Source organism: Perissodus microlepis, chromosome 12, assembly GCF_051167445.1.
Source record: "Perissodus microlepis isolate ML-2025 ecotype Zambia chromosome 12, ASM5116744v1, whole genome shotgun sequence".
NCBI lineage: Eukaryota > Metazoa > Chordata > Actinopteri > Cichliformes > Cichlidae > Perissodus > Perissodus microlepis.
This window is the reverse complement of record NC_140472.1, coordinates 13981837-14009392: the sequence shown is the minus strand read 5'-3', so window position 1 is coordinate 14009392 and position 27556 is coordinate 13981837. Positions and strand designations below refer to the sequence as shown.

The 27556-nt window shown below is 41.1% G+C and overlaps 2 protein-coding genes across 8 annotated transcripts in view; both read right to left on the bottom strand.

Moving 5' to 3' along the window:
- Positions 1 to 2522, bottom strand: part of bmp1a (bone morphogenetic protein 1a) — a 30684-nt gene extending 28162 nt beyond the window's left edge. The window contains exon 1 of one of the 2 annotated variants that reach the window (XM_084947283.1): positions 1740 to 2522. In XM_084947283.1, the coding sequence (XP_084803409.1) occupies positions 1740 to 1884 (145 nt within the window). In that variant the 5' untranslated portion in view covers positions 1885 to 2522. The remainder of the gene's footprint in view (positions 1 to 1739) is intronic. The other variant, XM_084947284.1, reaches the window with a different exon arrangement.
- A 1939-nt stretch (positions 2523 to 4461) lies between these two features.
- Positions 4462 to 25882, bottom strand: kansl3 (KAT8 regulatory NSL complex subunit 3). Of its 6 annotated transcripts, none has more exons than XM_084946198.1 (22): positions 25617 to 25882; positions 24504 to 24778; positions 24219 to 24389; positions 24046 to 24136; positions 22909 to 23094; positions 21944 to 22072; positions 21730 to 21846; positions 21532 to 21630; positions 21215 to 21286; positions 21025 to 21099; positions 20707 to 20864; positions 16034 to 16097; positions 15756 to 15944; positions 15371 to 15527; positions 14923 to 15000; positions 14493 to 14672; positions 9598 to 9685; positions 9231 to 9358; positions 8757 to 8863; positions 8095 to 8272; positions 7105 to 7226; positions 4462 to 5286 (listed from the first exon to the last, which is right to left on the bottom strand). In XM_084946198.1, the coding sequence occupies exons 2-22, from the start codon at positions 24713 to 24715 to the stop codon at positions 5281 to 5283; spliced, it is 2607 nt and encodes an 868-aa protein (XP_084802324.1). In that variant the 5' UTR covers positions 24716 to 24778; positions 25617 to 25882; the 3' UTR covers positions 4462 to 5280. The 6 variants fall into 6 exon arrangements, with proteins under 6 accessions (XP_084802324.1, XP_084802325.1, XP_084802326.1 ...); XM_084946199.1 differs by having other exon boundaries at positions 25624 to 25882; XM_084946200.1 differs by lacking the exon at positions 14923 to 15000.
- Between the last annotated feature and the right edge of the window lie 1674 nt (positions 25883 to 27556).

Below are 27556 nucleotides of genomic sequence, written 5' to 3'. Positions count from 1 at the left end.
TCCATATTGGATGCACCCACTCTGAGCTGGACTAACAGATCTTGGTCTGACCAAAGAATAGGGTCCTAGCATTAATCAGGCTTCTCTTTATCTTCTTTAGCTAAGCTTAATCTTGTGATTTTTATCGTTGTTGTTGTCAGAGAGCAATTGAGAGTTAGAAATTACCATTGTGGAATACCCTTAGAGAGCTGTCACACAAACTGATTTCCACCGATAATCTCCGTGCCAACTCTGATGCACCCGTCCTTTAGTTTTTTCAGAGCCAAACTGTGCAAGCAGAGCACTGTGTGTTTACGTGTGTGTGTCCGTGGGGTCATTTCAGGAGGACAGCCACTGCAGCTCTGATTAGTGGCACCACGGCTAGTACCTCCTGATTTCTGCTGCGCTTGCGTTTCACTTGGTAACTGATCTTCCTGTAGGCTTTTCCATCTGTGCCAAGTCTCACAGTCACATTGTTCAAATTCACTGAGGACATGGGTCCAAAACAGGCACTTTTTCACAGCAGCCATTTTGACATGTAACCCAAAGTAAACACAGGTCTAATTGATAAAAAAAGAAAAGAAAAAAAAAGTAATAATTAAGCTCAAATTTAGTGTGTCACAGCGATCCCAGGCGAGCCAAAGCCAGGGGTTTTTGCCCCCATCTGAATGGAACTGGTCTACATGGGCTTATATTAATTACACCTATGTTAACCCTGCAAGGACATGTCAAAATGGCTGCTGTGGAAAGTTATGCCACTCAGGTCATTTCATGAAATATTTGCAAGGAAATAAGGCCAACTTGAAATCACAGTCGTCCTGAATTTGCTCCAGCAATCCAAAGCTTTTTTAACTTTTGTGTCAGTGTTCACAGATCTGAGATAGTCTGTTGAATTATTCAGCTTCCCCTTTGGAGCCTGTGTCTTCTTTACTGTTTAAATACTCATATACTTAATGCAGTTACTGTACAGTACTGTAAATTTATGATTTGGGTTTTTTTTAGCTCTTACTGTGGAGGAGTGGAGGCTTACTTCTTCCCTGTACTGCAACAAATAAAGACAACCGCCAGCAGAAAAATATGTGCATATATATCTAAACTCGACTGTACTCTACTTTCTCCCCTCCTCCACTTTGTTTTAAGTGGCCGTGCAAACAACCGGTAGGGAAAAGAAAAAAAACCGAGAGGAGATCTGTGCACTGACAAAAGCGGCCAGCAAAGGGAGAAGAAGTCTGCAAATCAAAGTGTAAAAATCCTTTGTTTCCCCAACAGCGCAGACTTTTATTTTATTTTATTTTTAAGTATATAACAGAGGAGACAGCCTGCAGGAGGGATTTGATCACATTTTTAAGCACGAGTGCAAACAGCAGGCTCCAACTTTTTCAACCGAAAACTAAACCCCCCAGAAAACTTTTCATGTGTCGCGAAATGCACACAGAAAGCCTTCAATCGATGCGTTTTCATCCCTACGATCCGTGGAGCCGCTCTTTGAGCTGGGTTATACTGTGTACGCCTCGGATGGCTCAAACTGCAGAAACTATGTCACTTACTACAAAACAATTGCACACAATGTTCCCTCAAGCCTTTTAAAAACTACATCCACTACTGTCATCTCTCCAAAAGCGTTGCTCTGGCCGCTCTGTGCGAGCTCCACGTTGAGTCGTGGCATTTTTTTTTTTAACCTCCACATAAATATGGTTTTTAAAAAAGAAAATCATACACAGTACAAGAGAAAGAAAAAACGATGACAAATCAAATCTCACCAGCTTTGCAGGGATCCTTGTAGTCGATCATCTCTGATGTGGCAGTGGGCTCCACATAGTAGCCTGGATCAATCGCGTCCAAATCGATCGCCAATATCACGCCAAGACATGATAGAAGAACCAAACACCTCGCCGAGAGATCCATGTTTGTGGAGGGGAAACGGCGAAAGGCGAGGGATAAAGGTAGAGGAGAAGAGAGGGACAGAGGGACAGAGAGACAGAAGTGAGAAAGAGAAATAGAGTGAGAGAAAATGGGAGGTTTTTCTCTTTTCTTTTCTTTTTTCTTTTTTTCTTTTTTGGTCGGGGGGGACGAGATCCCTCTGGAGGGCGGGTTTTAAATCCAGCCTCTCTCCGGTGTTTTCTTGGCTCTGGGGGCAGTGATTTCTCTCATCCAGCCGGAGCTTAGGGCTAGTGCGGAGGACTGCCCGAGAAACTTTGATGATATGGCAGCCCAGCAGGGGCGGAGAAAACCCCCAATTACCACAGATGCACGTGTGAATTTTTATTGTTACCTTGTCTGCGCGTGAACAGCGTGTGAGTGACGAGAAACTGGCCGACCGGGAATGTCTCTTTGTGGATAATTATTATAGTGACGGTAGTTTCCCCTCTGCTCTGCTATACACACGGTCAGAGACCCGAATTATCTCCCCGGAACCACCGCTTTGTAAACACCCCCCGGTTTATAAAAGTTCAGCCACACTCTGCGCGTAAATTCGTGATTTTTTCTTTGTTTTTACACTCCACGTTGTTTCCCCCTCTCCCTTTACTTCCACAAGCGCGAGACAGCTTCGCCGAAACGTGCGCAATTATTCACACGCGCACACTACCGAACGGCCGCCCACTCGCATTATGACATGCACGCGCAAACAAACAAACAGACCCTTCTGAAGTAAAGGAGTCACGAGCGAAACAGAAGCGGTTAGTGCGCCACCTGTCGGTAATGTACGGAACACATTTAGACAGATTCACAAAGAGTTAAAATAAAAAAAGTAAAAATAAAAAACAACAACAAAGAAGAGATAACCACGGAGGACAGTCTGAGATGTGGGACGCTTGTTTCCGCTAGTGAGGGGAAAAAAAAGACAATCATAAGTCAAAATTTCGATGTTATCAAACTTCTGAGAAAATAACTTGAAATTTCAAGTTATTATTATTCTTATTTCCAGCAGAAGGTTTGTTAATCTTAGTAAAACGTGTGGCCCTGAACCCTGAAGGGTAGGCTGTACCTGACAGGTGCTCTAGGGTGGCTGTAAGTCAAAATGTGGAGCAGGTGATCAACTAACCCGCTGGTTGTTCGAGCCCTGGCTGCTCCTGTCTACATGCCAAAACATCCCTGGGGAAGATACTGAAGCTCAAGTTGATGCATCCATTGGAGTGTGAATGTCAGACAAAAAGCATGGACAGAAGTGCTTGTATGAATAGGTGAGGAAGGCATGTTTTCTGTAGTGCTTTGAGTGCTCAGGTAGAGTAGAAAAGCACTATATAAGAACCAGCCCATTTATTTTATCCTACCAATGGAAATTTCATCCACTCTATAAGTCTGTTTATTCCTTGTGACTTCATACCTGTACAGGGTTTGGTTTATGGAAACGTGTTTGGGGGTTTTTTGCCATAGAAAAAAAAATATACAAAAATGTGTATTATTGCAATGTATTATTATGTTGTTTATTGTAGAATAATAGCCCAAAATTTTAAATGGTAATTTATTTATTTCAGTGTTAGAAAGAAGCTTCCATATGCAGTTTGTTATAATTATTATTATTATTTAATTACAAGCTACTAAAATGAAAAATGTATAAGCTTTCTTAATCCTAGAAAAAAGGGAGCCCTGAGACAGTGCATGGTAAGATGCCATGTGTCACAGCTTGCTTTATTCTATCTGTGTAAGTTGGATCAGTTTCTTCCTCATGACATCATATCTCATTTGTGCGTCAAGCAGTGATAAAAAAACCAACAGATTCCAACTGAAGTCCTCCGATGAACCACTTTTCCACCTATCCAGTTTTTGTGGAGCATTTCTTGAGTTCGTGTTGGATATTAATAGTTTGTTCATTCTTTTATGTTATTTATGCTTGTAGCATGAGGGACCTAAAGCTTACACATATTAACCATTAAATTCATTCTGTTACCGCTTTTCATTCACATTCCATCTTTCCAATACTGCTGATTTCCCCCTGCGCTGTTCGGGCCTTGTACAAAAAATATGTTACATATTTGTACCTGTGAATATACACACATCCTGCTTCATTGTTTTGCCTGCTTTACTAACATGAAGTGTAAAGTGTAAGTAAAACACTTCTATTCTCACTGTACTTCACCTTCAATGTCTGCAGGACAGTAAAGCTGGCCTGCAGATGTGATTGGATGGCTAAATCTCAGATGGATTGCTTCAAGAGGGTGGCGATGATGTGAGGAAATACCAGCAGCTGCTGTTGTCTAAATGGGATCCTTCATGCTATCTAATGTATACAAAGGTTTACATACAGAGGAAGAGAGACACTCCTATCTATATCTTATCTGACTGCTGACAGGATGTCGTCTACAATAAGTGGGCTGTATTTATGCTGCGGCTGTAAACACAGCAGTGCGACTATCACGCATTGGAGCGAGCTCCTCCATAACATTTTGAACAAGAGCGGAGTTTCTCAGCTCGCTCAGTGCTACAAGTGTTTAGCACACAAGACAAATGTTTACATTAGCTAAGTAAAGCAAAAGCATTGCATTCAGGTAAATATGTTTATTTCAAACATAAGCTCTGCGTGCAGTGAAGTCATGAGACGGTGCAGATGGGAAGCAGTACCCTGGTCCGGTGTTTGAGGCTATAGAAAAACAGGTTCAGGTGGAAACGAGTGCAACAAAAGCTTGGAGTTTTACAAGTGCAAATACCTCAAACTAAGCATCGCAATACACGTCTCCCTTTCAGAAGCACATTACATCAAATTATATTATTATTAAAATTGCTACATAAAAAGAAACAATTATGACAGACATTTATTATATGGATTACTGTTATTGGATCTATATGGACATATACGGATACAGCAATGATAGAACTCAATATATTCTGAGTACGCTAAGGACTTCAAACATTATCTTTGTTGAGATGCACAGTAGGTTTTTGATCAGTTGCACAGCTGTCCTTTTGTAGGCTTTACCTGGGCTGCACCACCACACTCCAGGTAGTTTACAGTTTACCTTCAGCATATAATTTTCTCCCAAGAACATGTGATCATGCTGTCAGTTTAAAGTCAAAGGTGTAATAAAGGAGTGCAGGCTGTAGCACGACGACATCCCCTGAAGTTAGCAGTGCCTGTTCTATCCAGCACAGACTCGGACTTGTCCACAACTGAAAGAAACTGCCTGGCCTTTTCCCACCATCTCCACAGGGAAGCCCTCTGTGAGGCGTGGTCTTCTGCACACTGTGCGGCGGTGTGTTCGTCACTATGGGGAGGGAGCAGTCTCATCAGCAGGCTGTGGCTCCTAAGGTACTTTTGCACATCACCATCTTGCATCAGGGATTTGTCCACAGTGAGCCGAGATTTCAGTGCTGCAAAAGGGCACAGTGCAATTAATTAACTCTCAGTCCATTCTTGGTTTATATTAAATTCTTCGGGGCAATAACATGTTTGACATTTACTTTAAAGTCTGCTCGGAATCCTCAGATATAATATTGAGATATTTTCAGCTGCATCCAGTTTCAGAAGTGGAGCACACTGTGATCCACACTCTAATACTTATCTGAGAAAGACAAGGCATGGGAGGATTTTGTGTTTATTTCTACAGTGCTGCGCAAAGGTCTCGAGCCACCTCTCAGTGCTTTATGTTTTGCTGTGGAAAATGGGGATTTAATGGATATGGTGATTTACTAAAACATGCAAACATATATGGAAATAAGGCAAAAAAAAAAAAAAAGATTTTTGCACTGTTTTAACAAACTTCAAAGTCAATATTCGGTGTGGCCACCTTTATTCTTGAGCAGTCTGAACTTCCTTAGGTAAGCATCCCTCTTATTTCTTTAACTAGTCTTCAGGAATAGTTCTCCAGCTTTCTGTAAGCACATTCAAAGCTCTTCTTTGGATGTTGGCTGCCTTTTGTTTTGGTCTCTGTCAAACTGATCCCACACCGCTTCAATAATGTTTAAGTCTGGGCTCTGGGGAAGCCAATCCATGATTAATAGTGATCAATTGTGTTTTTCTTTTACTTTATTAGAAGTGTGTATGAGATCATTGTCATGCTGAAAAATTCACATGACAATCTAAACCAGAAATAAAAACAAACAAACATGTGTTCATTACTCCATAAGACCAGTTCTTGTGCACTTTGCCATATCTCAACCTTTCCTTTCCTTAAGAATGGCTTCTTGACAGCCACTGAGACCATTTCTGACGAGACTTTAGTGAACAGCAGATGGATGAGCTCAAGGGCCAGATGTATCTCTCTGATCCTGTGTCAGGTCTTTGCTGAATTTTTTCAGCAAAGACCTGCACATCATGATGAGTGATATATACATGTACATAATGACCCTGGTGGTGCAAAATAGTGTTGTATGCCTGTTAAACTATATTATTTTTGGCATTTTTCATTGATTCAAACAAAGAAATGGGAACAAATGTGTTTTAACGACAAACTGCTAGTAACAGATTGCCTAAAGATATGATTTAGGAATAGATCTTTGCCAAGTTGTCTCTTATGCGTACACACAATGTTGGTTGAGCCCTTCACTTAGGTGCCTTTTCTGCCTGCATGCTTCGTAGGTCAGTGTTAAGTGGCTTAACAAACAAACAACTTTCTCTGAAAATGGTCAGGTACAAGGACTGGACTCATAAAACGAGTAAAAAGAAAGTCTGGCTATGTGAAGGCAAAATATTAAGAAAGTTTTACTTTTGGCCGTTTCCTCAAATGCTGTCATCTCTTCATGAAAAAGAAAAGCTGTAACTGACACTTTCACCTCAGTGTGTCATTTCTAACAAACACTTCAGTGTTTTTCTGTTAATGCACCTTCAGTCCTCAGTTTATGCCCCAGTGGCTGTATGTGACCTAAAATACACAAGGCTACAAGATACTGTGAACAACTGGGTCAAAGGCTGTACAGTAAAGCTGGTAATTATTTTCTAGACTGCCTCCACAACAAATTATAGACTAGTGACAACAAAATCATTTTAAAAGTAGGCACTGGGGTGCCATGTCAGTGAGAACCATTACAAGCTATCAAACTGAAAATTTTAATGGGCTGCATGAACATTTGCAGTGATAACAGAAATCTATCAAACTTTGTGTTAGTCAGAAAAACATGTAACCAAGAATAAGGGGGAGAAAAAAAGCGCCAAGTTAAGTGTGTCTGTTTAGGTGCTGAACTGAGGCGCACCTTGGGCTCATGGGTACGAGCTGAAGTCACAGCTTCACCACCAGCTTGGCTGACAGATCCCACTCTACTCGGATGTGCTCCTCGAAGGGTCACCGTTATAGAAGTGGGGGCTTTCTGCCCTCCTGACAACAAACACCAACATACACACAGAAATAACAAGCTATAAATGATTTACCTCCAAATACACCAGATTAGACTAAATAATAATTTGCTGCAAACATGCTGTGATGCAAGTCATCTAAAGGACAGCTGTTGTTTTTTTTTTAAGCATGTTCATGTATGATATTAGATGACCATGAAAGGTAAAAGCAAATTTGGAGGTTCAGGTAAGTGAAAGGGGTGAGAAAGCCAATTGATTTACACTCAAAATAAAATGACAACAAAACGACAATGAAAACAAGTTTGATTCCAGTCTTTATTACAACAGGAACAGCTTGGGTAATGCCATGTGCCAACGTTATTGCTTCTCAACACAACTCTCTAGGAGGTCAGCGTTAATATAAATGAATAATTGAAAGCAGGTGATTTAATGGGTTTACAAAATAGGCAAACAAAAAGAAACAAACATGAAATGTTCGCTTGAACAAACAAAGCTGACGCAGAAAGCAGTTTTGACTGAAAAACAGGAGTCTTATTAAATTTGGTCAACCCTCTTAACATTGATCTTAACTTAATTCACAATTATTCAGGATCAAACTGTTTCATGCCTTTGTGTGTCCGACATCAGATGGAAACTCTAAATTGTGACTTTCCATTCAGTGAACATGAAAACATGTACGCCACTAATCTGCCATTGGCTGCACATTCCTCTGCAAACCTTACAACAGTTAGGCTCATTCCAGGCAAACCATCTCTGCAAGTATCAGAGATGTCCTCTACATTCCTCTACGTCCGGCCTACAGACCTCCTGCACTACTGTTTCCAAAACAAAGGATGAACAAACTCTGGGCATTCAACGTGGCCGTCGTGTCTTGGCAGCTCGAGACATACCGGTGGTCTGGTTGGTGATGTGCGCCAAGCCAGGCAAGCTGCTAGCAAGTTTGGCCAGCCCACCATTAGTGAGCAGCTGATGGATGGCGGTGGTTTTAGCCACTCCTCCTGTGGTGACCACAGGCACTGCCCGGAGCAGAGCACTGCTGCTGGTACCGGCGGAGCTCAGGACCGGACCCTGTGGAATGGCACAAACAGCATGAGGGCAGATGAGTGGACAGGAAAGATGATTTTATCATCTTTTATTCCATTAGGTCACTTAAAAGAAAAGAAAAGAAAAAAAAAAAAAAAGCAGTTTGGTAGTATTGAAGCCGATTAGACGCGATGATGACATCTATTAACAAAAAAATGGGGAGAAAAGATTAATCTTGCTGTTAAGTTTTTTCCTTGGCAAGAAAACATAGGCTCCAGTTTTTCTTTTATGTACCTAAACCATGGAAGTTCCACTAGATCTGTGTGTTTTCAGTTCTTTTAATCATTTGGGTAACCAATTACAAATGTGGCATATTCAAAAAAATAGATTAACACATAACTACACACTTTAAAAAAAGTAAAAATAAATAAAACCCTCTTTGAGTGTTATAAATAGTCTACATAATTTATAGCAAATGGATGGTTCAAAACCTGGTTTAGGATTCGAATACAACCACTCCAAGTGTTACCTGGGTGCCACCTGTGTTGGCTGCTGTTGAGGGAACGTTAGGAGCTTTGGTGACGATCTCCTGAAGACTGAAACTTAGGCCTTGTAGAAGACTGCTGGCGGAAGGTGCTGCACACACACAGATCAATCATTGATTGGGTTAAATCAATCCCAACGAAACAGCACAGAAATTATTAAGGGAAAAAAAACATTCCAAGGCCTAAACTAACAGCGCACACGCGCAAACACATACACACACACACACACGATAGCCAGGGCAAGGTTTGGGTCAGTGACTGACAGCAATGGCGCAAGAGGTGATCAATGATGATGTTTGCTAAAACATGTTGTCCAAATTCTCAGCTCAGCGATCAAACTGGATCCCACACAATAAAACCAAGCAGAACTGCACTTGTGTTTTGATGCCACTATGCTGAGATCAGCTGCACAATTAAGAGTGCAAACAAGCGTGCAAGGCAGGACAAGACGAAGATACCTTGGGCAGTGGCTGGAGCTTGTGCCTGGGCTGGTGTGGAAGGCCCCGACACCATGCAAGGCTGCACGCTGCTGAATGAGCTGGAGCCTGGGGACAGGGCACCAGACACCTCTGAGAGACTACCAGACCTGCAGTGACACACATAACCACCAGTCTACTCAGGAGCTACCCCAGCAAGTGCTGCTTTGGCCATCACTCAGCTCCCAAACTCCAACTACACCACTAATCAATCCCTCTGCACCAGACACACCCAACAAGTGGGAGTGGACGTGGGTGTAGGGATAGTTAGGGTTTCAAGTGCTCCAACCTCAATGTGTCAGTGTGTGTGTGTGTGTGTGTGTGTGTGTTATGGTGCTGGCTTGCTTACCGTTGGCCTGTAAGAAGTCCAGAGAGCTCCTTGGCACCAGCTACAGTCTGTCCCATTGTCACAGTTAAGGGCTTTCCTGAGACACCCACTGCAAGAAAAAAGAAGAAAATATGAAGGACAGTCAGTTATCTCGCTTTGGTAAAAACAAAAAAGGAACACAAAAACAAAAAAAACATAAATAAATTATGATCATTTCTAGAAAAAGGGTGAATCTCAAAACAACCACCTGGTCATTAATGACAGGCAGAATGTTTGTTTTTTCAAAATAAAAGGCTTAGCAAAGCCCTAGTTTAACTTTAATAATGCATAATCAACAAAAAACACATTTTTCATCTGCACAGTTGAATGAACTCAACCTGCTCAAAGCATCTGTCTGCCCACAAGTGATTTTAATCAATGCATGAAAGAATGAACTATATCTTTTTATTCTGACCAAAACAAACAAAGCAGCCCAGACAAGTTCTCTCAGTGTTTAAAGATTCAAGTTTGTATGAAGCTATGTATGACATGAGGCAAATTACCCAACACCTTATAGTGGGTGACTGCAGGAATGTATTGCTGATTGGCTGAATCAGTCACCGGCTGTTTGTGTGTGTGTGTGTGTGTGTGTGTGTGTGTGTGTTTGTTTGTTTTTAAGGCTGTTTATTGGAATTTTATTTCACAAACTAAGTGGTTTGCCTCACTGACAATTCAACCAAGTAAATAATTAATCTATCTAGTGCAATTCAAAGCAGTTGGCATTTTTTGGCCATTTTGGGAATGTCCATGTTGCACTGATTTAAGCAGCAGATAAATAATTATTTTAGAGGAAAAATAACAGTTTTTTACCATCTATAGAAACTTCACTTAAATTTATTTTTAACAAAAACTATGTTTTATAACTACAGACTACTTTGGGCTATAAGCTATCAGAACCTTTTCTGTAATTTTACATATTTATTGCACAGAAAAACTTAGATACACTGTTGAAGCTATAGGTTTTTAAAAAATCTTATATTAACCCTCTGGGGTCCAGAGTATAATTGGCCATTTTTGATTACTTTTGATTTTACCTCTACATTTCACATTTAAAAACTTTTATCTTGCCTTGTTTGGTATCATTATTTTCAGCACAACCTCAAATATCTGGCATTGGAGTTATTTTTTCATTTTGACATACTATTAGGGCTGCCACGATTAGTCGACTAGTCACGATTACGTCGACTATCAAAATCGTAGACGACTGATTTAATAGTCGACGAGTCGTTTGAAGCCTTGTAAGATCCCAAAACACGCAGGAATAAGTAGTAGGATTTAAGAGTGTAATAACGGACTGAAACAGAAGATGGCAGCACTGCATGTACAAGGATGCCAGCTGCCGTTAAACCCCGAAGAAGTAGTATCTCTGTCCCAGAATTCATAGCGCAGCCCAGCTCAGTTTCCAACAATGGCGGCAGCTAGTTAGTTTTAATATTACTCTTATTATTCTTTCTGGGTCACAAAATAAACGTTTAGGCGAGAATGTAACTGTGTAAACCTCAAATATCTGCTCAGTTTATCAAGACACCACATATTTTCAAAAGCGCTCCGACGTTTTCGGAGATGTCTGTTACCCACTAGCTCGATAGCTAGCCGGGGGCACGGCTCACTAGAGCCCGTGAGAACACCGGACTCTCACGGGCTCTATACTTAAAGGTATATAAGTCACTTAGATAACTTAAAAATGTTATTGTTTGGCTTTTTTTTTTTTAGCATTTTATTTGTTCCTGAGTAAATCGGTTTGGCTGAGATTAAAGTTATAGTTTTTACACAGCTAAATAAAGGTCAAGCAGACAACTGATTATCAGAAGTGTGAGATGCTCGAGAATATACTCCAGTGTCCTGTTATATTTTAGATAGCAAGGAGTTTATTAAACTTCACCGAAACAATCTGCAAATTTCATTAAAATTTAATAAACTATCATCTTGTCTTTATTTTTAGTTAGCAACTTAAACACTTAAAGCTGTAAGCTAATGATAGTTATATAAGAGCAGATGCGTGCTGGTGCAATAAGCTGTACGTTTTACATCCAATGGATGATGATCTGATTAGTCGACTAATCGCAAAAATAATCGGTGACTAATCGACTATCAAAATAATCGTTTGTGGCAGCCCTACATACTATATTAGCACAATTGATCTAAACTCAGACAAAAAATTTAAATTTTAAATATTTTTTAATGTAAAAACCACAAACATGTTTAACGAATCATTTTCATAACTTGAAATGCAAATAGAAATTATACATTTCTAAAAATTGTGCACACGTTTGGCAAACAACAAAGTTATATGTAGGGGTGGGTTTTAATAATCGATTCATCGATTAAAATCGATTCTAGCTTGGATAACATGATATCGATTCATTAAAATCCTGAATCGATTTTTTTATATAAATGTATTTTGCCCAAAATTCCAGAATCTCAGGTGAAATGTCACAAAATGTCAACAACCACCAAACAGCTAAAACAGTAAATGAGAGCAGGTACACGGCCTCTGCACAAAGTCGTAAACACAAAGTGCGGACCCGCGGATCAGAATCAGTGAGATGTTGCCTTTCTCACCTGACGGCACGGACATGGTCGGGGCTGAAAGCTGACAAGCTCGCTGATTCTGATGTTTCGGCGGCTCCACGCTTTGTGTTTACGCCCTTTTTGCGGTGATTCTAAAGCTGTTAGTTTTATCTCTCTCCAAACAATATTGACCGAACCAGCAGCAAAAGAAGATCCAAACTAAGCTTCACATAAACATCATCATGGACTCCCTCTTACTTTTGCTGTTTTGCTTCCACCACGATAAAAATCACACTTCATGCACAGCTCTCTCTCTCTCTTTCTCAGTGTACTTCAAGAACAGTTTCCCGTCTATCCCCGAAATCTGTTTTCTGCATTATTCGCTTGCTTGTTACGCACAAGTCTACCGTTGTTTACAGCGCTGTCGGACGATGTTTTTTTTTCCTTTTACTTACTTCCGAAAAGAAAACCTAATTTCTGCCGTTCAATAGGCTTCTGAACAAATTTAAACTTTTTAAAATTATACAAAATGCAAAACGCTTAGCCGTGTCTCTAATAAAACCGCTGTAACTTCAGAGGTAACGTTCATAAGTTGATTAATGGTTTTCTTTCGTTTTTGATGTACTGCAGAATATTTTTATAAAATCCCAGGCCAGGAAAATCACCTTCATGTTTTTCTGTGTTTTATCTTCAGCTACTTTGACACAAAGGCATCTGCTGTGATGCTCACACCTTTGATAAAGTCTGGAAAGTGTCAGCTTCCTTTTTATAGATACAAAAATATGTAAATGTACTGATCTGAATTATAATATTTCTGACTGTCTGAGGCAAAATTTCCCAGATTCAAATCGAATTGAATCGAATCGTGGATCGAATCGATTCAGGACCTTGTGAATCGGAATCGAATCGATTCTAGAAATCAGTGACGATACCCAGCCCTAGTTATATGGTACTATTTACCTAAATCTGCAGCCAAGGCCTCAGGCGGTTTTTTTAATATAACCATTTAAAACGGTTTCCAGAACAATCAGGTGTTCTGCATCAAATAAGAAGAGACACAAATTATTTGTGCCAGTCCAAAAAATAGTTTGTGTCCACTATAAGACAGGGGAGAACGCCACAGGCCTAAACCCTGCAGGTCTGACAACAGGAGGTGTATCAGTCCAGTTTTCCATGTGGGAACAGCGTTTACACTGGAATCTGCCCTTGGTGGCTTTTTTGGAGGAAATGTGACATTCACTAGTATACCTGACACACAAAACAAAACAAAAAGTACACAACACAGTAACTATAGCCTCCAAACACGCTAAACGTCACTAATGTCTCACATGTGAAAGCTCGCCCTCTTTCTTTCACTCGCCCGATTTCTCTCGCGGGCGTCACTCCTAAAACTTCCCCTTCTCCCTAAACAACCAAGTGCCACATGTGCCATATCATTTTTTGATTGGCTTACATGGTACGCTTTAACACCAATAGGGAACGGGTGTTTTTTAATTTTTTCACTCGCAAGCGGCGAGTGTTTGCTAGCACTGTCCTTAGAAAACGCCATTTTTACCGTTTCTTTCTGCTGTAAACACCACTGTTTTGTTCAGAAAGAAACATCGCGTGTTACGTGGCCCATCGACACAATTTAAAAACTGGTATATAGTTTGAAGTCCAAGTTGAACTGGAGACTCTGGGTCGCTGCATCTTGTAGCTGTGTCGTCTTAAATTGGTCATGTGATTTTGACGCGCCGGTGTGTCCGCCGACCCCAGAGGGTTAAGACATCTCAGAAATTAAATATGTAGCTAATCTTCTTTAAACTGACAGTAAGATGATTTACTGGTCAAGCCCACTTCACATCAAACTAACTTGATAGAAAGTGAGCTTGACCTCCCTGACCCAGACCAGAGGTTTTATATGCAGCTGTGGTCATTTACCAGTGAACGCTATTGCCAGCTGTTTGTTTACTTAGATGCTGCCAGTAGAGTACTCCTTCATCTGGTTGCTACATTTAGGCCTTCCTACTTGCTGGTTTCGTCTGGTTTAAACTGCAATTATCCAAAGTTGGTCCATTGGATTGTGGATTTTTTCCCCCCGACAGTGAGTTCTTTCATGACTGCATATGCTAAAAGTGTTGTGTGGAGAGCAGGGAAGTGCGCGGGGCTGTGCTACGGGTGACATTCAGAAGTCGACCTTTGTGGTTGTTTAGTCTAGATACAACGCCGAGCAAGTGTCAGCTTGTTGTGTGTGAACCAGTTTAGTTTATCATCATCTTTAATATCAAGAATAACAAAATTTCATGAGTATCAGCACCAATTTACACAATTTCTGGTTACCAATACTCTTAAATCAAACCACTGTTAAAGGATCCCAGGTTTTGTACCTTCATGTGCAGCAGGACTGAGGCTGCCCCCTGCTGAATCGCTTTGGGAAACAATAGTAACCTTGATCTTTGCTCTCTTGGAGGCTTTGCTTGGAGTGGGACTCGGTGTCTGCCTCCTCTTGCCATGGGACCGCAGTTCATCTCTGTCCAGGCCCTCCATCTGATCAGAGGTCACCGGCACTGCACGGCACAGACAAACACACAGACGAACACACAACTATCAGTGAAGTACTGAAGTGACACGAACCTGTGGTATTTTATCCTTAACTATCCCCAAGCTTTGAAGTTTATAAAGCTTTTGAGAGCAAATATTAAGTTTTAATGCAGTAAAGTAGTCACATTAGTCTACAATTAAAGCAGCGGAAACAAAGGAAGAAGAGTGAAAGGGAAAGAGGAAAGAAAAAAGGAAAGAAGAGGGATAGACACTTACCAAAAATACAAGGAGGAGTGCCAGGAGGAAGATTTTTCCTCACAAGCATGTTTTGTTTCATAAAAGCAGCAAACTGAGCTGGAATGAATTGGAAAAAAGAGCCGGAAAGGAAAGTTGTAGGAAGAGAAGAGACAAGAGGATGAGAGGAAAGTATTTCAGTCACGTTCCATCTTCCCCCATCAGATGTCGTGACTTGATAATCTCTTCAAAATCTTTGTTTTCTACCATCATTTTCACATCTTGCATTCTACCCTGTCTGGTTACCTTGTAACACCTCTGCAAAAATTCCACTGGAGTTAAGATCAATGGCTCGTTTTAACAAATTCAAATAAACAAGTGGGGTGAACGGGACAACTGTGTACACACAGGTACCAAGGATCACAGTGCACAAGCGTATTTACAGAGCCCTTTTCAATGAATTCAGAGTTGAGTGAGTTGGTGCACTGACCTTGAGCCTGCTTGTGAGTGAGCACTGTGCCGGAGCGCTGCATGTGTGTCTTGAGCAACTGTGTAGCAGTGATAAGGCTGGACTTCTGTGCCGGAGAAAGACCAGATGTCTTGGGTTTGGGACTGGATGTGGGACTGCTGCAGACACTAGACAGATCCTGAGGATCGAGCGAACATGAGCACCTGGTGACTCATATGCAGACAGTGTAGCTTCTTACAATCATAAGACACGATGCTATGACTGCAATTCCACCATACAAGGTCTTATTATTGAAACTCAACAGCTACTGTTGAATGATAACAGTTATGATACACACCACTGTATAATTTACCATCATTATACTCATACATCATTTTATTTCATAAAAATACAGAAGACTTCTTACCTCAGATCCTGACGGCGAGATAGGAACTCTCAGTGCAGGGGAGGATGGTCGTCCTCTCTCCATGTCAAATGGAAGCTCCCGTCGAGGCCTTTTCTTCTTTTCTGTGTCCATGTCTCTCATCTCACCTGAGCCATGACCGTGGCCCTCTGCCCGTGTAAGCACACCTGAAAGGAAGTCAGCGATCTCATCCTAAAGACCAGTGAGAGAAGAACAAAATATAAATATTCAAAATATAAACTGCAGCAGATGAAAAATGCTTTCTAGCTATGAGGGCCCACCTGAATGCAGCGGTCCACCATGGTCTGTGTCAGTCCTTCCGATTTCATCTTTGCTGAATTGATTCTGTGGAGTGGTTTAGAGTCAGAAGTGGAAAAATATTAAGTGTCATACTTGACCATGTAGCCAATCAATTGTTCAAACTATTAAAATGCGTTTTTGCATCACATATATGTGGTCTCAGAACATTGGATCAAGAAGTTCAGTGTCATATACGCTGCAAACAAAGTAGTTGAGCACTTGAGCAAAGAAATGCTACATAAACTCCCCCCAAAAAACAAAAAACTGTATTATTGCCCAGCAAACTTATCTCATTTATGTGCCATCTCTTGAGTTAAGTGCCTTCTTATCTTTGAACCATTCATGGATTTTTTTGAAAGTGGTCAGGTACAAGGATCGGTCTGAAAATTTCAGTCAAATTGTTCTGAACAAACTATGTGAGACCTTCAGAAAGCCTGGAGAACGATTGCTCATGAGCACTTTAAAAGCTAAATATATAGAAAAGAAGGTGTGTTGCCCTTAAGGCATTTCTCTGAATAAATAGGTTCATAAGTTTGAAATAAATAATTCTAAAAAGATTTCCCATTAAAAAATTAATATGTGTTGTTAAAATGAATTCATGCTTTACATACGTTTTAGTTAAAAGGAAAATATCGCTAAAATGTATTTCCTGTTCTAGCGGGGCACTTCCGGTTCCGGTCAAGCACTCGGTTTTGCTGAGAAACAGGCTCCTCATGCTAAAGGCAGTATGGAGATGTAATCAAATGCCATCTACTCCGAATTATCAGGCTGGAACGTCGTAAGTTACTTTATATGACAGTTCATACAGATAGCTTTGGATATTAATGTATATTTTGCTAACATGAATGTTTTAGTGAGAGTAATGCACTTTATTGATGTAAACATACTTCTGCCTGTTGAGATGGAGTTTATTTTCTGTCATTTCAGTTTTCACCACATGTTCATGGAGACAATTAAACAAGCTGCAACTAAACTCCAGGGTCTTCATTTGTGGTTTAACTCGGTGTCACCAACATCCTCGTTGAAAACACTACAGTGAAAAGGCGCCTACTGATGATTCATCACGGTCAAAATGGCATCCAGTAACAAGTCTGCACGCAGTTTAAGGACCAGCCGCTCATCTGGATCAGCAGAAAGCGCTGCCCATGCTCGAGCTAAAGCAGAGGCTGCCAAGGTGAGAGCATGCTATGCAACAAAAGAAGCACAGTTAAAGGTTGAAAAAGCTCAAAGCGAACTGGAAAAGGCAAAAATAGATGCAGAATTAGAAGTGTTAACATTACAGAGGGAAGCTGATGCTGCTGTAGCTGAAGCAGAAGTGCTAGAGAAAGCTGAAACTATACAAGAAGAACCTGAGAGTAGAAAATCTCCATCAGAAAGTGTAAAATTAGAACGTACAAATGAATATGTTCGATCTCAAATGGACACCAAGCTATCTCCCAGTCTAAAAAAAAAAAAAATTGCCAACCACTTCTTGCCCCCAAGCAAGTTCACCCAACACATTTGTAACGTGGCATCCCTCTGAAGAAGGCAATTTAGAGCCACAACCCATCGACTCTGAAACAAGGCTTACCAAAGATAATATCGCTGCTCTAAATAAGCCCAGCCAGCTGAAAGGTGAAACAAAACCTTAAGTGGAGAAACAAAATACTTCTCTCAACCCATGCAGCTCACCGTTCATACCTCAACATAACTATAACACCACGGCCAGCATTTTAAATCCAGCAGAGCCCTTTGCCCTATACATGGCACGTCGAGATTTAATAACCTCAGGCCTTTACCAGTTCGACGATAGGCCAGAGAACTACAGAGCATGGTGCTCTTCATTTACCAGTGCAACAGCTGAGGTCCAACTCACCCCCATTCAAGAGCTAGATCTCATGACGAAGTGGTTAGGGAGGGAGTCAAGTGATCAGGTGAAACGCATACGTTCAGTATATGTCAACAACCCCACATTAGCTCTATGCAAAGCATGGGAAAGACTGAATGAATGTTATGCAGCATCAGAAATAATCAGTTTCAATAATAAACTGATTAATAATCAGTTTCCCAAAAATAACAGTCAAAGATCATGTCAAGCTACGTGAACTAGGAGATTTACTGCAAGAGATTCAAGGCGCCAAGGAAGACGGCCATCTGCCTGGTCTACTCTATCTGGACACTTCTCGTGGAATTAGCCCAATCGTAGACAAACTCCCATATGGACTTCAGGAGAGGTGGATGTCACACGGCTCTCAATATAAAGAGAACAACCAAGGCTGTTTCCCACCCTTTGAGTACTTCTGTGAATTCATATGTAAAGAGGCAAAGAAACACAATGATCCAAGTTTCCACCAGCAAAACTTAAAACCAGAAAAACCTTTTGCAAAACTTAAATTCCAGCAAGCCAATTACTGTACACAAAACCAATATTTCTCCCCCTAACAAGGACTTTAACCGGAACTGCCCACTGCATAACAAGCCACACCCGCTCAAAAGATGCAGAACATTTAGGAATAAACCACTGGACGAAAGGAAGGCCTTCCTCAAAGAGAAAGGATTATGCTTCAGATGCTGTTCTTCAGACACTCATCTTGCGAAGGAATGCAAATCTTCAGTAAAGTGTTCTGAATGTGACAGCACAAGTCACGACGCAGTCATGCATCCCGGTCCTCCACCACAGACCAACAAGGCTCCACCTCCGGCACAAGAGAATGGCAGGGAGAGAGACAGTCATGACACGGTTGATGTCACAACAAGCTGCACAGACATGTGCGGTCCAGGTCAGTGGGGACGTTCATGTTCCAAGATATGTCTCACATGGGTGTACCCTAAAGGTTACAAGGACAGAGCTGTTAAGGCATATGTAATACTAGACGATCAGAGCAATCGTTCTTTAGCCAAGCCTGAGTTCTTCGAACTTTTTGACATTAAAAGTGAACCTTTCTCCTACAATCTTAGAACATGCTCTGGTGTTGTAGAAACATGGGGTAAAATAGCTGAAGGCTTCCATATCGAGTCACTGTATAGGTCAGTAGTTATCCCTCTACCATCGCTCATAGAGTGTCAGGACATTCCTAACAATAGGAATGAAATCCCAACTCCCAGCGCAGTGCTACACCAGCCGCACCTCCGTACCATAGCAAAGTACATCCCAGAGCTAGACCCTAAAGCCGAAATACTCCTGCTACTAGGGAGAGACATTTTACAGGCACACAAGGTCAGGCAGAGAATTAACGGCCCCCATAATGCCCCCTTCGCCCAGCGCCTAGACCTAGGGTGGGTTGTAGTTGGGGAGGTCTGTCTGGGTAATGTTCATTAGGCATAGGCTGACATAGTCAGCACCCTGAAGACAGTCGTTCTGGAAAATGGCCGCCCTACAGTTATCAAACCATGCAATAGCCTTCTGCAACTCAAAGAAATGCCACACACACAAACAGGCCTGGTAAAGCGCCCGAACAAACTCTGGGTCAAACCGTTTTTAACCGGACAGATAGTGACAACAAACCAGCTCACTCAATACAGGATACTCTCTTTCTAAAAATGATGGACAATGCTATGTACAGAGACGTGGACAACAGTTCGGTCACCCCACTTCCATTTAAGGAACCCCGCCAGCAATTACCAAACAACAGACAGCAGGCGGCCACAAGGTTCTCCTCCTTAAAACGCACCCTTAATAGGAGGGGACAAAGACAAGGACAAGCAGGTTGGACGAAACAGCTGGCCCATGGCCAGGGTCGCTGCCACATTCCCAAGCAAGGACGATCGAGTAAGGAAAATTGAGGTAAAGACATGCAATCAAGGGTGCATAAAGACATTTATGCGACCAGTTACAGAAGTTATCCTCCTCATGCCAAAGGACTGAATGCATAATGTTTGTTTAGCATAGTGGCCTCCCGAGGCCAGGTGGGGAGTGTGTTGCCCTTAAGGCATTTCTCTGAATAAATAGGTTCATAAGTTTGAAATAAATAATTCTAAAAAGATTTCCCATTAAAAAATTAATATGTGTTGTTAAAATGAATTCATGCTTTACATACGTTTTAGTCAAAAGGAAAATATCGCTAAAATGTATTTCCTGTTCTGGCGGGGCACTTCCGGTTCCGGTCAAGCACTTGGTTTTGCTGAAAAACAGGCTCCTCATGCTAAAGGCAGTATGGAGATGTAATCAAATGCCATCTACTCCGAATTATCAGGCTGGAACGCCGTAAGTTACTTTATATGACAGTTCATACAGATAGCTTTGGATATTAATGTATATTTTGCTAACATGAATGTTTTAGTGAGAGTAATGCACTTTATTGATGTAAACATACTTCTGCCTGTTGAGATGGAGTTTATTTTCTGTCATTTCAGTTTTCACCACATGTTCATGGAGACAATTAAACAAGCTGCAACTAAACTCCAGGGTCTTCATTTGTGGTTTAACTCTGTGTCACCAACATCCTCGTTGAAAACACTACAGAAGGACATGTGCACAAAACTGTACATTAAGCTTTTGAGTAAATCTTTCTCATCCCAGTGATAAGTTCGATACAGGCATTTACTTGCTGTGAAGCGAATATCTTCCAAGCTTCACTGACATAATGAGGAATCTACTTGCATTTGACTCGTTGAACATCATCTCTGGACCCTGTGAAAATATTGTGTTTTTCAGATCTTTAAGGCTGTGACTGACCTCAGATTGTCATCCGCGCCTCCAACCACCACCATGCTGTTGTCTGCCCTGAGCTTCTCTCTGAACTCCTCCATTCCTTCTGTGCTACACTGGAGCGCGTTCTGGCCGACCACAAACAACACCGGTGTCTTCATGTCTAGGAGCGGGTCATCCACATCCTGTAAACCAGCAATATGTGAAAAACTGGCACAAGCAAAGTTTTGTTTTTCAGTTATATTTAAAAAAGAAGAAGAAGAAGACAGTATTTTTTTCTAACAGTTGAGTAAAACATCAAAGATAAAAACCAATGCTGAAGCTAGATAATGCTTTAGGTCATACCCCACGTGGCCCATTGACTGTTAGCAGGGGGAAGCCAAGACAGACCACAGCCGTCAAATACTCCATCAGGGACACCTGGAGTCAAAGTTTATTATTAAAATGTATTCTATTGCACATCTTTGACAATAGTGCACTTTTATTAGTTCATCACATTAAATCACTATGATAAATACATGGTAAAAAGTCTTACGTGGCAAGCCATAAGAGCCCCAGCGTTCCAGCCGACCAGGATAATGGGTTTGTGAGGAAAGTGACTGTGAACCTGGTGGTTACATTTATAAAAACATGCAATCAGTGCAGGTACAGACGCACAAACAAAAAAAATAAATAACCATTATATAGCATCTCTAGTTTGGTCAGTGATCTGAGTCATTACCTAATAAATACAATTAGAAATGTGCATATTTAAAAATCTGCCACATTCATCTAAATGAATTTAACAAAATAAGATCACAATCACATCGCAGCTATAGTCACTAATGCATCAAATAAAAACCAACATCCTACCTCCATGACCTTGGCCCTGACAGTACCCAACATGTGCTCTAGGCACTGGGTGATGCCAATATTGGCCCCGCTGTTCACATGAGTGTGTATTGGGATGACCTAACACAAAAACAGCTGTTTTAGGCAGTTTTCTGTGACAAAACAGAGAAGAAAAATATTTCTGTAAACACAAAGATTTGATCTGATGGGACATCTGACCTTTCCAAAAAAGGAGAGCTGTGACTGCCAGAATCTCATTCTCCGTGAAGTGGAGAGGGCGGGATTGGTTGGGCTTGATGGTGCAATAAGGATGAGCGGGGATCCTGGAAGCTTGCTCTGCAAGGGGAAAAAAAAGGATTCAGGGGTCACATGTGCAAAAACTTAAATGAAAACATTTTCTGCTGAAAACTGAAAGCGACTGATTTAATTTTACCGGCTTGTTTTGAGACAGAACTCCAACAGCTGGGTCCCATGGCCGTTTCAGTAGCAGTGACAGCGCCTCTGCGCTTGGAGCGCCGGTCTTTGCCGATGACAGCAACATTCTGTCGATCAGCGAGGGCAACTAAGCAGACAGAGGAACGTAACAATGAATCAACAGTCTCATTAATTAATGGCGACCTGTGTTGAGCTTAAAGTCAGTTTTCCGTGTCATGAATGAGGCCCTCTGTTAACCCAAATCACCATAGTAACTTATGCTGAACACATAAAATGGAGCAGGTTATACGCCAAGTTTGGGCTGAAAAATGAAAATAAATGAATAAATAAATAAAAAACTAAAAATAAATCACTGCAGATTATCTTTTATACTGCTGGAACTGCAGCTATAAGAATTAACACCAGCAATAGCTCTTCATTCAATAAAATTTATTTCACTTCAATCTGCCTGCAAACGAAAGCAATTTCCAAACTTCCTTTAGTCTGTGGGACGGTAATACTTAACGTTTAAATGGATCCTGTTTAAAGTGTCAGCGCTCTAATGTGCAGCCGTCACCGTAGGGAAAAACAAAAAAACCCAGCAGCACTGAGAGCTCAAACAATTACCTTGAATTAAAATCTTTATTGTACTGCTTTGAGCACTGAATCACCAAATTAAAAATTTTCTGCAGCATTAATCTTTTGTCTTATTTGCAATAGTGTAGCACTGAACTTTCTAATGTTCTTTATAGATTGTTAAATCAGCATTTCATCATCATTATCATTTGAGAACATCTCAGAAGCAGGCTTGAATCATAGAAATTTTGTGCGAAAGAAGAGTAACATGATGCGTGGCTGGCTGATACCCATCGAGCTAGCTAAGGCAAAGAAACCCTGGCTGGGTTGAACTTTGTAGCCTATCCCTCTGGCACAGGCCTAACAGAAAAATGTACATCAGTTCATACTCTTTATTCAATTACGTACCTTGCTTTTGAGAGTCTGCAGCACATCCAGGTATGCAGCAAGCATGGCTAGGCTTAAAGACTCAATTAGAGTGGTGTGTAACCACTGTGTCAGTTTGGTGTCCCAGTTCACACTGACCAGCGCATGCCGCACCTTCCTCGCACACTTGTCCACAGCTATCCTTCGCAAAATTGGCTCATTGGAAGTCTGTGAGAAACAAGATCACAGAACAATTCAGTCATTTTTACGTCTGAAATATAACCTACAGAACCAGGAATTCCCACTATCACTCAGCTGGCGAGTTCAGATGGTAAGCCCTAAAATTAGTTGTCATATGGTAAAAAACTTTTGTAAATTTCTCCTCTCATGCTTTCAGTTGCTTCTGTGTGAACAGATTATCCATCAGTGCATCACCCGGTAGCTTTCTTCATTTTTGTTTATTAAATTTATTAACCAAAGGAGCAATAGGGCATGAATTTCTCTGGGCAGAACTAGGGACTCAAAACCTACATCACACACGGGCAAAACATGACCCGAGGGCCAGAGTGAGGCTGCACAACACTTTTAGACACCTGAAGCCCTGAAAGAAAAACTAAAATGAACCCCGCCAAAAAATAAGAATGAAAGGGAGGATCATGTTAACGAAGCTTGGGGAGAATAACTGCAGCAAGTCTGTCCTGCTATTTAGTAAGTCAAACAGGGGGTGCTTCACTACAAACTTTTTGTGATGAACTACAATGTATTACAGATCTTAGCATCCAACCCCCATTGGGCTTGAATGCATTTTTTGCAAATCTCAAACAGCAGTAACTTATCCTCATAACTTAGCTGCAGCCACATATGTAAAACTGAACAGACAATTAAATCAGACATTCATATACAAGTGTGTTTGTTTATGGGCTTCACAAACAGAACAGACTCTGCATTTAAAAATGTTCTTAATTTATTGATGCAGGAACATATTCTATTATTGCATCAGCTGTGTATATCCATATTTAGATATTAGGCAACAACATATTGGCACAAAGTGCCATTATTATATATAATATATCAGTTCAACTGTTAAATCTTTTCCCACAGTCAAACAAAGAAGTTGTGAATAATTCCTAGTACCCTTTAGTACCCAAAACAAACAAACAAACAACAAAAAAGACTTACATTTTCATTGGCCAGACGGGCTAGTCTTTCCGCTTGCAGAGCTTTAATGACCTTGTTGAACAATTTGTTCTGGGCCACTGTCCATCCAGTCCTGAAGCAGAATTATTTCAGAGATTTACTGCAAGTGGATAACTTTACATGATAAAAGGTGGAGCACTGAGGTGGTTGCTTACTTGTTTACATGTTCCTCCCAGTCATCAGGGGGCGGGGGACTCTCAGCAACTGTACGAGCAAACAGGACATGCCGCTCGCACTCCTTCATCACACTAAGGGCTTTGTGGTTATCATATAGAGGAACGGGTGTTGGCGTTACAGTTTCCACATCTATTAAAGAATCTGAATCTCTGCAGACAAAGAAAAAAATACCGCATCACTACAAGTGATTAAAAATGCTCATCAGATTACTAATTTTACCATGGCTAAAGAGAAGCAGCCTAATAGGAGCATTTTTAACTCACAAAACGGGTTCAGGCTGGCGACGTGGGGTAACAAACAGCGTCCTCGTGGGTCGAGCACTGCTGGCATCTGGGTGGGCATTCCATGGTTTGGCATAGCTGTGGTCCAGAAATACTAAATCTAACTCTCTTTCATGGGCTGAGAGCTGGAACAACAAGGATGTGCCCATCTTTCGAGCTGAGGTCTGGAAGTCTTTATCTCCACCACGATGCATCCTCTTCCTGGGCCCCAAAGGGCCCCGGGAAGACCTTAACAACTGGTGCTGATTCAGGACAAACTTGGGAAAGAAGTGAAGAACTGTTTTTGTATTTTATGCAAAATAATCGAAGAATATTATCAAATAAATGACTTGATCATAAAGTGGTATTGCTAATTTTACAGAAATATTAGTTGTGAAACATAGAAATCACATACACGCCCACGCACACATATGTGGGGGGGGGAAAACTGTGTGTGTGAGAGAAGATTTGTATCAATTTTAATATTGAAACTCTTACATCATAAAACCATAAAGTTTGTGGTAGGGCAATAGCTCCAGACAAAGCCTTTAAAGCCCTTTAAGTGTTGACATATCAGAAAGACAACGGAATAACTGAACTACAGTCAGCTCTGTGGAAGCGAGCACATTCAAGGGTCTGCACTTACACAAGTTCTAGTTTTTTTATGCATACTGACAATGCGTTGAGCTCCAGGGCTTTACGCTATTTTCCAAATATAACTTATTTATAAGTTATTGAAAAAAAAACAACAACCCAAAAACAACAGCCTAAAAAGCCACAAAGCAACAATAAAAATCACTAACAAAAACAGCACAACGAGCGATAGCGAAACAGTTTCAGTCCTGGTACAGAGTCAGACTGACGCTTAACACGTTTATACTCTTTAAGCACCACCTATTAGCTTCTACCATGTACTGGATATTATTTTGGCATTATAAACAACATATTGAGTCGCGTGTGGCAAATAACCAAAGATTCCACTTAATACGTGGGTTAAGTGTAATAGGTTCAATATTTATCGCAAATTCACCCGCGACTGAAAGCTGCGTAATGACCTAGCATGCTAGCATAATCATAGCGAGCTAAAAGCTAACCAAATGGTGTACCGCTCATTACCTCTTACTTTGATCACTCCATGTTGTCCGCGACGGCTTCAGCTCCTGCTTCGAGCAAAGCAAATGTAAGAACGGCGTATTTACCGGGCAATGAAAGAGGTTATATGAAACATAAACATTTAGCTCGTAAAAGCCACTTCCTTTTGTTCGCTTCGTTGCCTTGTTAGGCTCCGCGCCCTCCCTTTCTAGGCCCTAAATTCAAGCGGCTCAGTCAGGCCTGCTGTTTCTACCAAACTGGCAACCCTGATCGTGGCGCGTCAGACAGAGAATGACGCAAAATATGGACTGGATTGATAAAAGTCTGGATTATTATCGGTCCCCCAGAAATAAAATACATGATTTAATGACATGAAATGTGCGTAACTGTAACTTGTTAAAAATGAATCCTACCATTTCCAAGAGAACTCTCTCTCTCTCTCTATATATATATATATATACATATTTCATGACTTTCATTCTTCAAAGGTTGATTCTGTTCATCTGGACATAGCGTATTGAGTGGGAGAAACGTTTCGTCACTCATCCAAATGACTTCTTCAGTCTCAGCTGACTGCAGGTTTCTCCAATCTTATCGTACATTTGCATATTGACTGAAATCAGCACCACTGAATGAACAATGTGCTGGGAGGTCAGTTCCTTCATCATGATTATGCAAATTCTCATGACCATTGATCAACAACCACTGATCAATGGCCATGAGTACTATTCACAGAGAGTTGGGGAATGGCTGCAATCACAGCATTGCAAGATGGCGAAAGAGGCCCCCTCCTCGATTCAGAGATGGCCGTTTACGTGAAAAGGGAAAGCCCTTTTCACGTAAACGGCCTCCTTAACTCCGCGCTCAAACCAGCGATCCTCCCTGTCCAGGATGTGTACATCCTCATCATTGAAAGAGGTAATGTAATGATGCAATTTGCTCTAAGGAATTTCCCTGCCACCCGTCTGCACGCCCCCTATCCCTTGCTAAATTCTTTTTTTTAAACTGTAAATAACAAGAAAAATACAATTAGTAACCGACTTTCACTTTAAGAACTCCAGATCAGTGAATGATGACAGTGACAGTAACACCGGATCCTGTTCCGTTTCAGCTTTTCATTAAACCAATAATAAAGCCACTGTTTCAGTGTAAAAACTACAATTAATTAAATACAAGAGAAATGAACCGGTTTCAGGGCGACAGGAGAAGGAAAAAAAAATATCTATAAATGTCCTATTGTGTGTTAAACAACTGACATACTCCATGACCTCACAATTCCCTACAAAAGTGAGTTCTTGTTTTTACGTGTACACACGTCAGGTTTCAAATTGCACCCATGCAGGCGGTTGTTGTCTTATAATGCTTTAATGCTCCTATTAATACTATTAACACTGGGGCCACTTTGAACTTTACACATCTGCTCCAGACACATCCGCCACCAGACACAGCCTTGCAAGGCTGTCCTATGTTGGTAATAATTCTAATAAAAGTGAGCACAAAAGAGAGGAAGACACCCTGCAATGAGCTGAAACATTAACTTATTTGTTCCTGCTTAAAACAGATTATTATTATTATTATTTGGTTTTCATATGTACCTATTTTCACTGATATTAACTTTAATAAAAGGAAATTAACTAGACAGGGCAACACGGTGGCAAGGTGGTTAGCCTTGTTGATGCAAGAAGGTCCTGAGTTCAGTTCCACCATCAGGAGTCTTTCTGTGTGGACTTCCCATAGTCCAAAGACCTGCAGTTAGTGGTTAATTGGAAACTCTAAATTGTCCATAGGTGTGAATGTGAGTGCGAATGGCTATCGGTGTCCCTGCGACAGACTAGTGACCTGGCTAAGTGACCCTGCCTTTTGCCCTAAGACAGCTGGGATAGTGCGACCCTGAAAAAGGATAAGTGGAAGTGAATAGATGGATATAATTCTTTTCTGTCTCTCTTTTTTGTCATATTTTTCAA

What these genes read in the sequence shown, in the direction of transcription:
- kansl3 (XM_084946198.1), bottom strand. Translation starts at nt 24,715, where the DNA reads ATGCATCGTGGTGGAGATAAAGACTTCCAGACCTCAGCTCGAAAGATG. An exon ending in CGCCAGCCTGAACCCGTTTT is followed by an intron (nt 24,390 to 24,503) that starts GTGAGTTAAAAA and finishes CTTTGTCTGCAG; the next exon opens with AGATTCAGATTCTTTAATAG. An exon ending in CCAACACAGGTGGCACCCAG is followed by an intron (nt 8,273 to 8,756) that starts GTAACACTTGGA and finishes GCCATTCCACAG; the next exon opens with GGTCCGGTCCTGAGCTCCGC.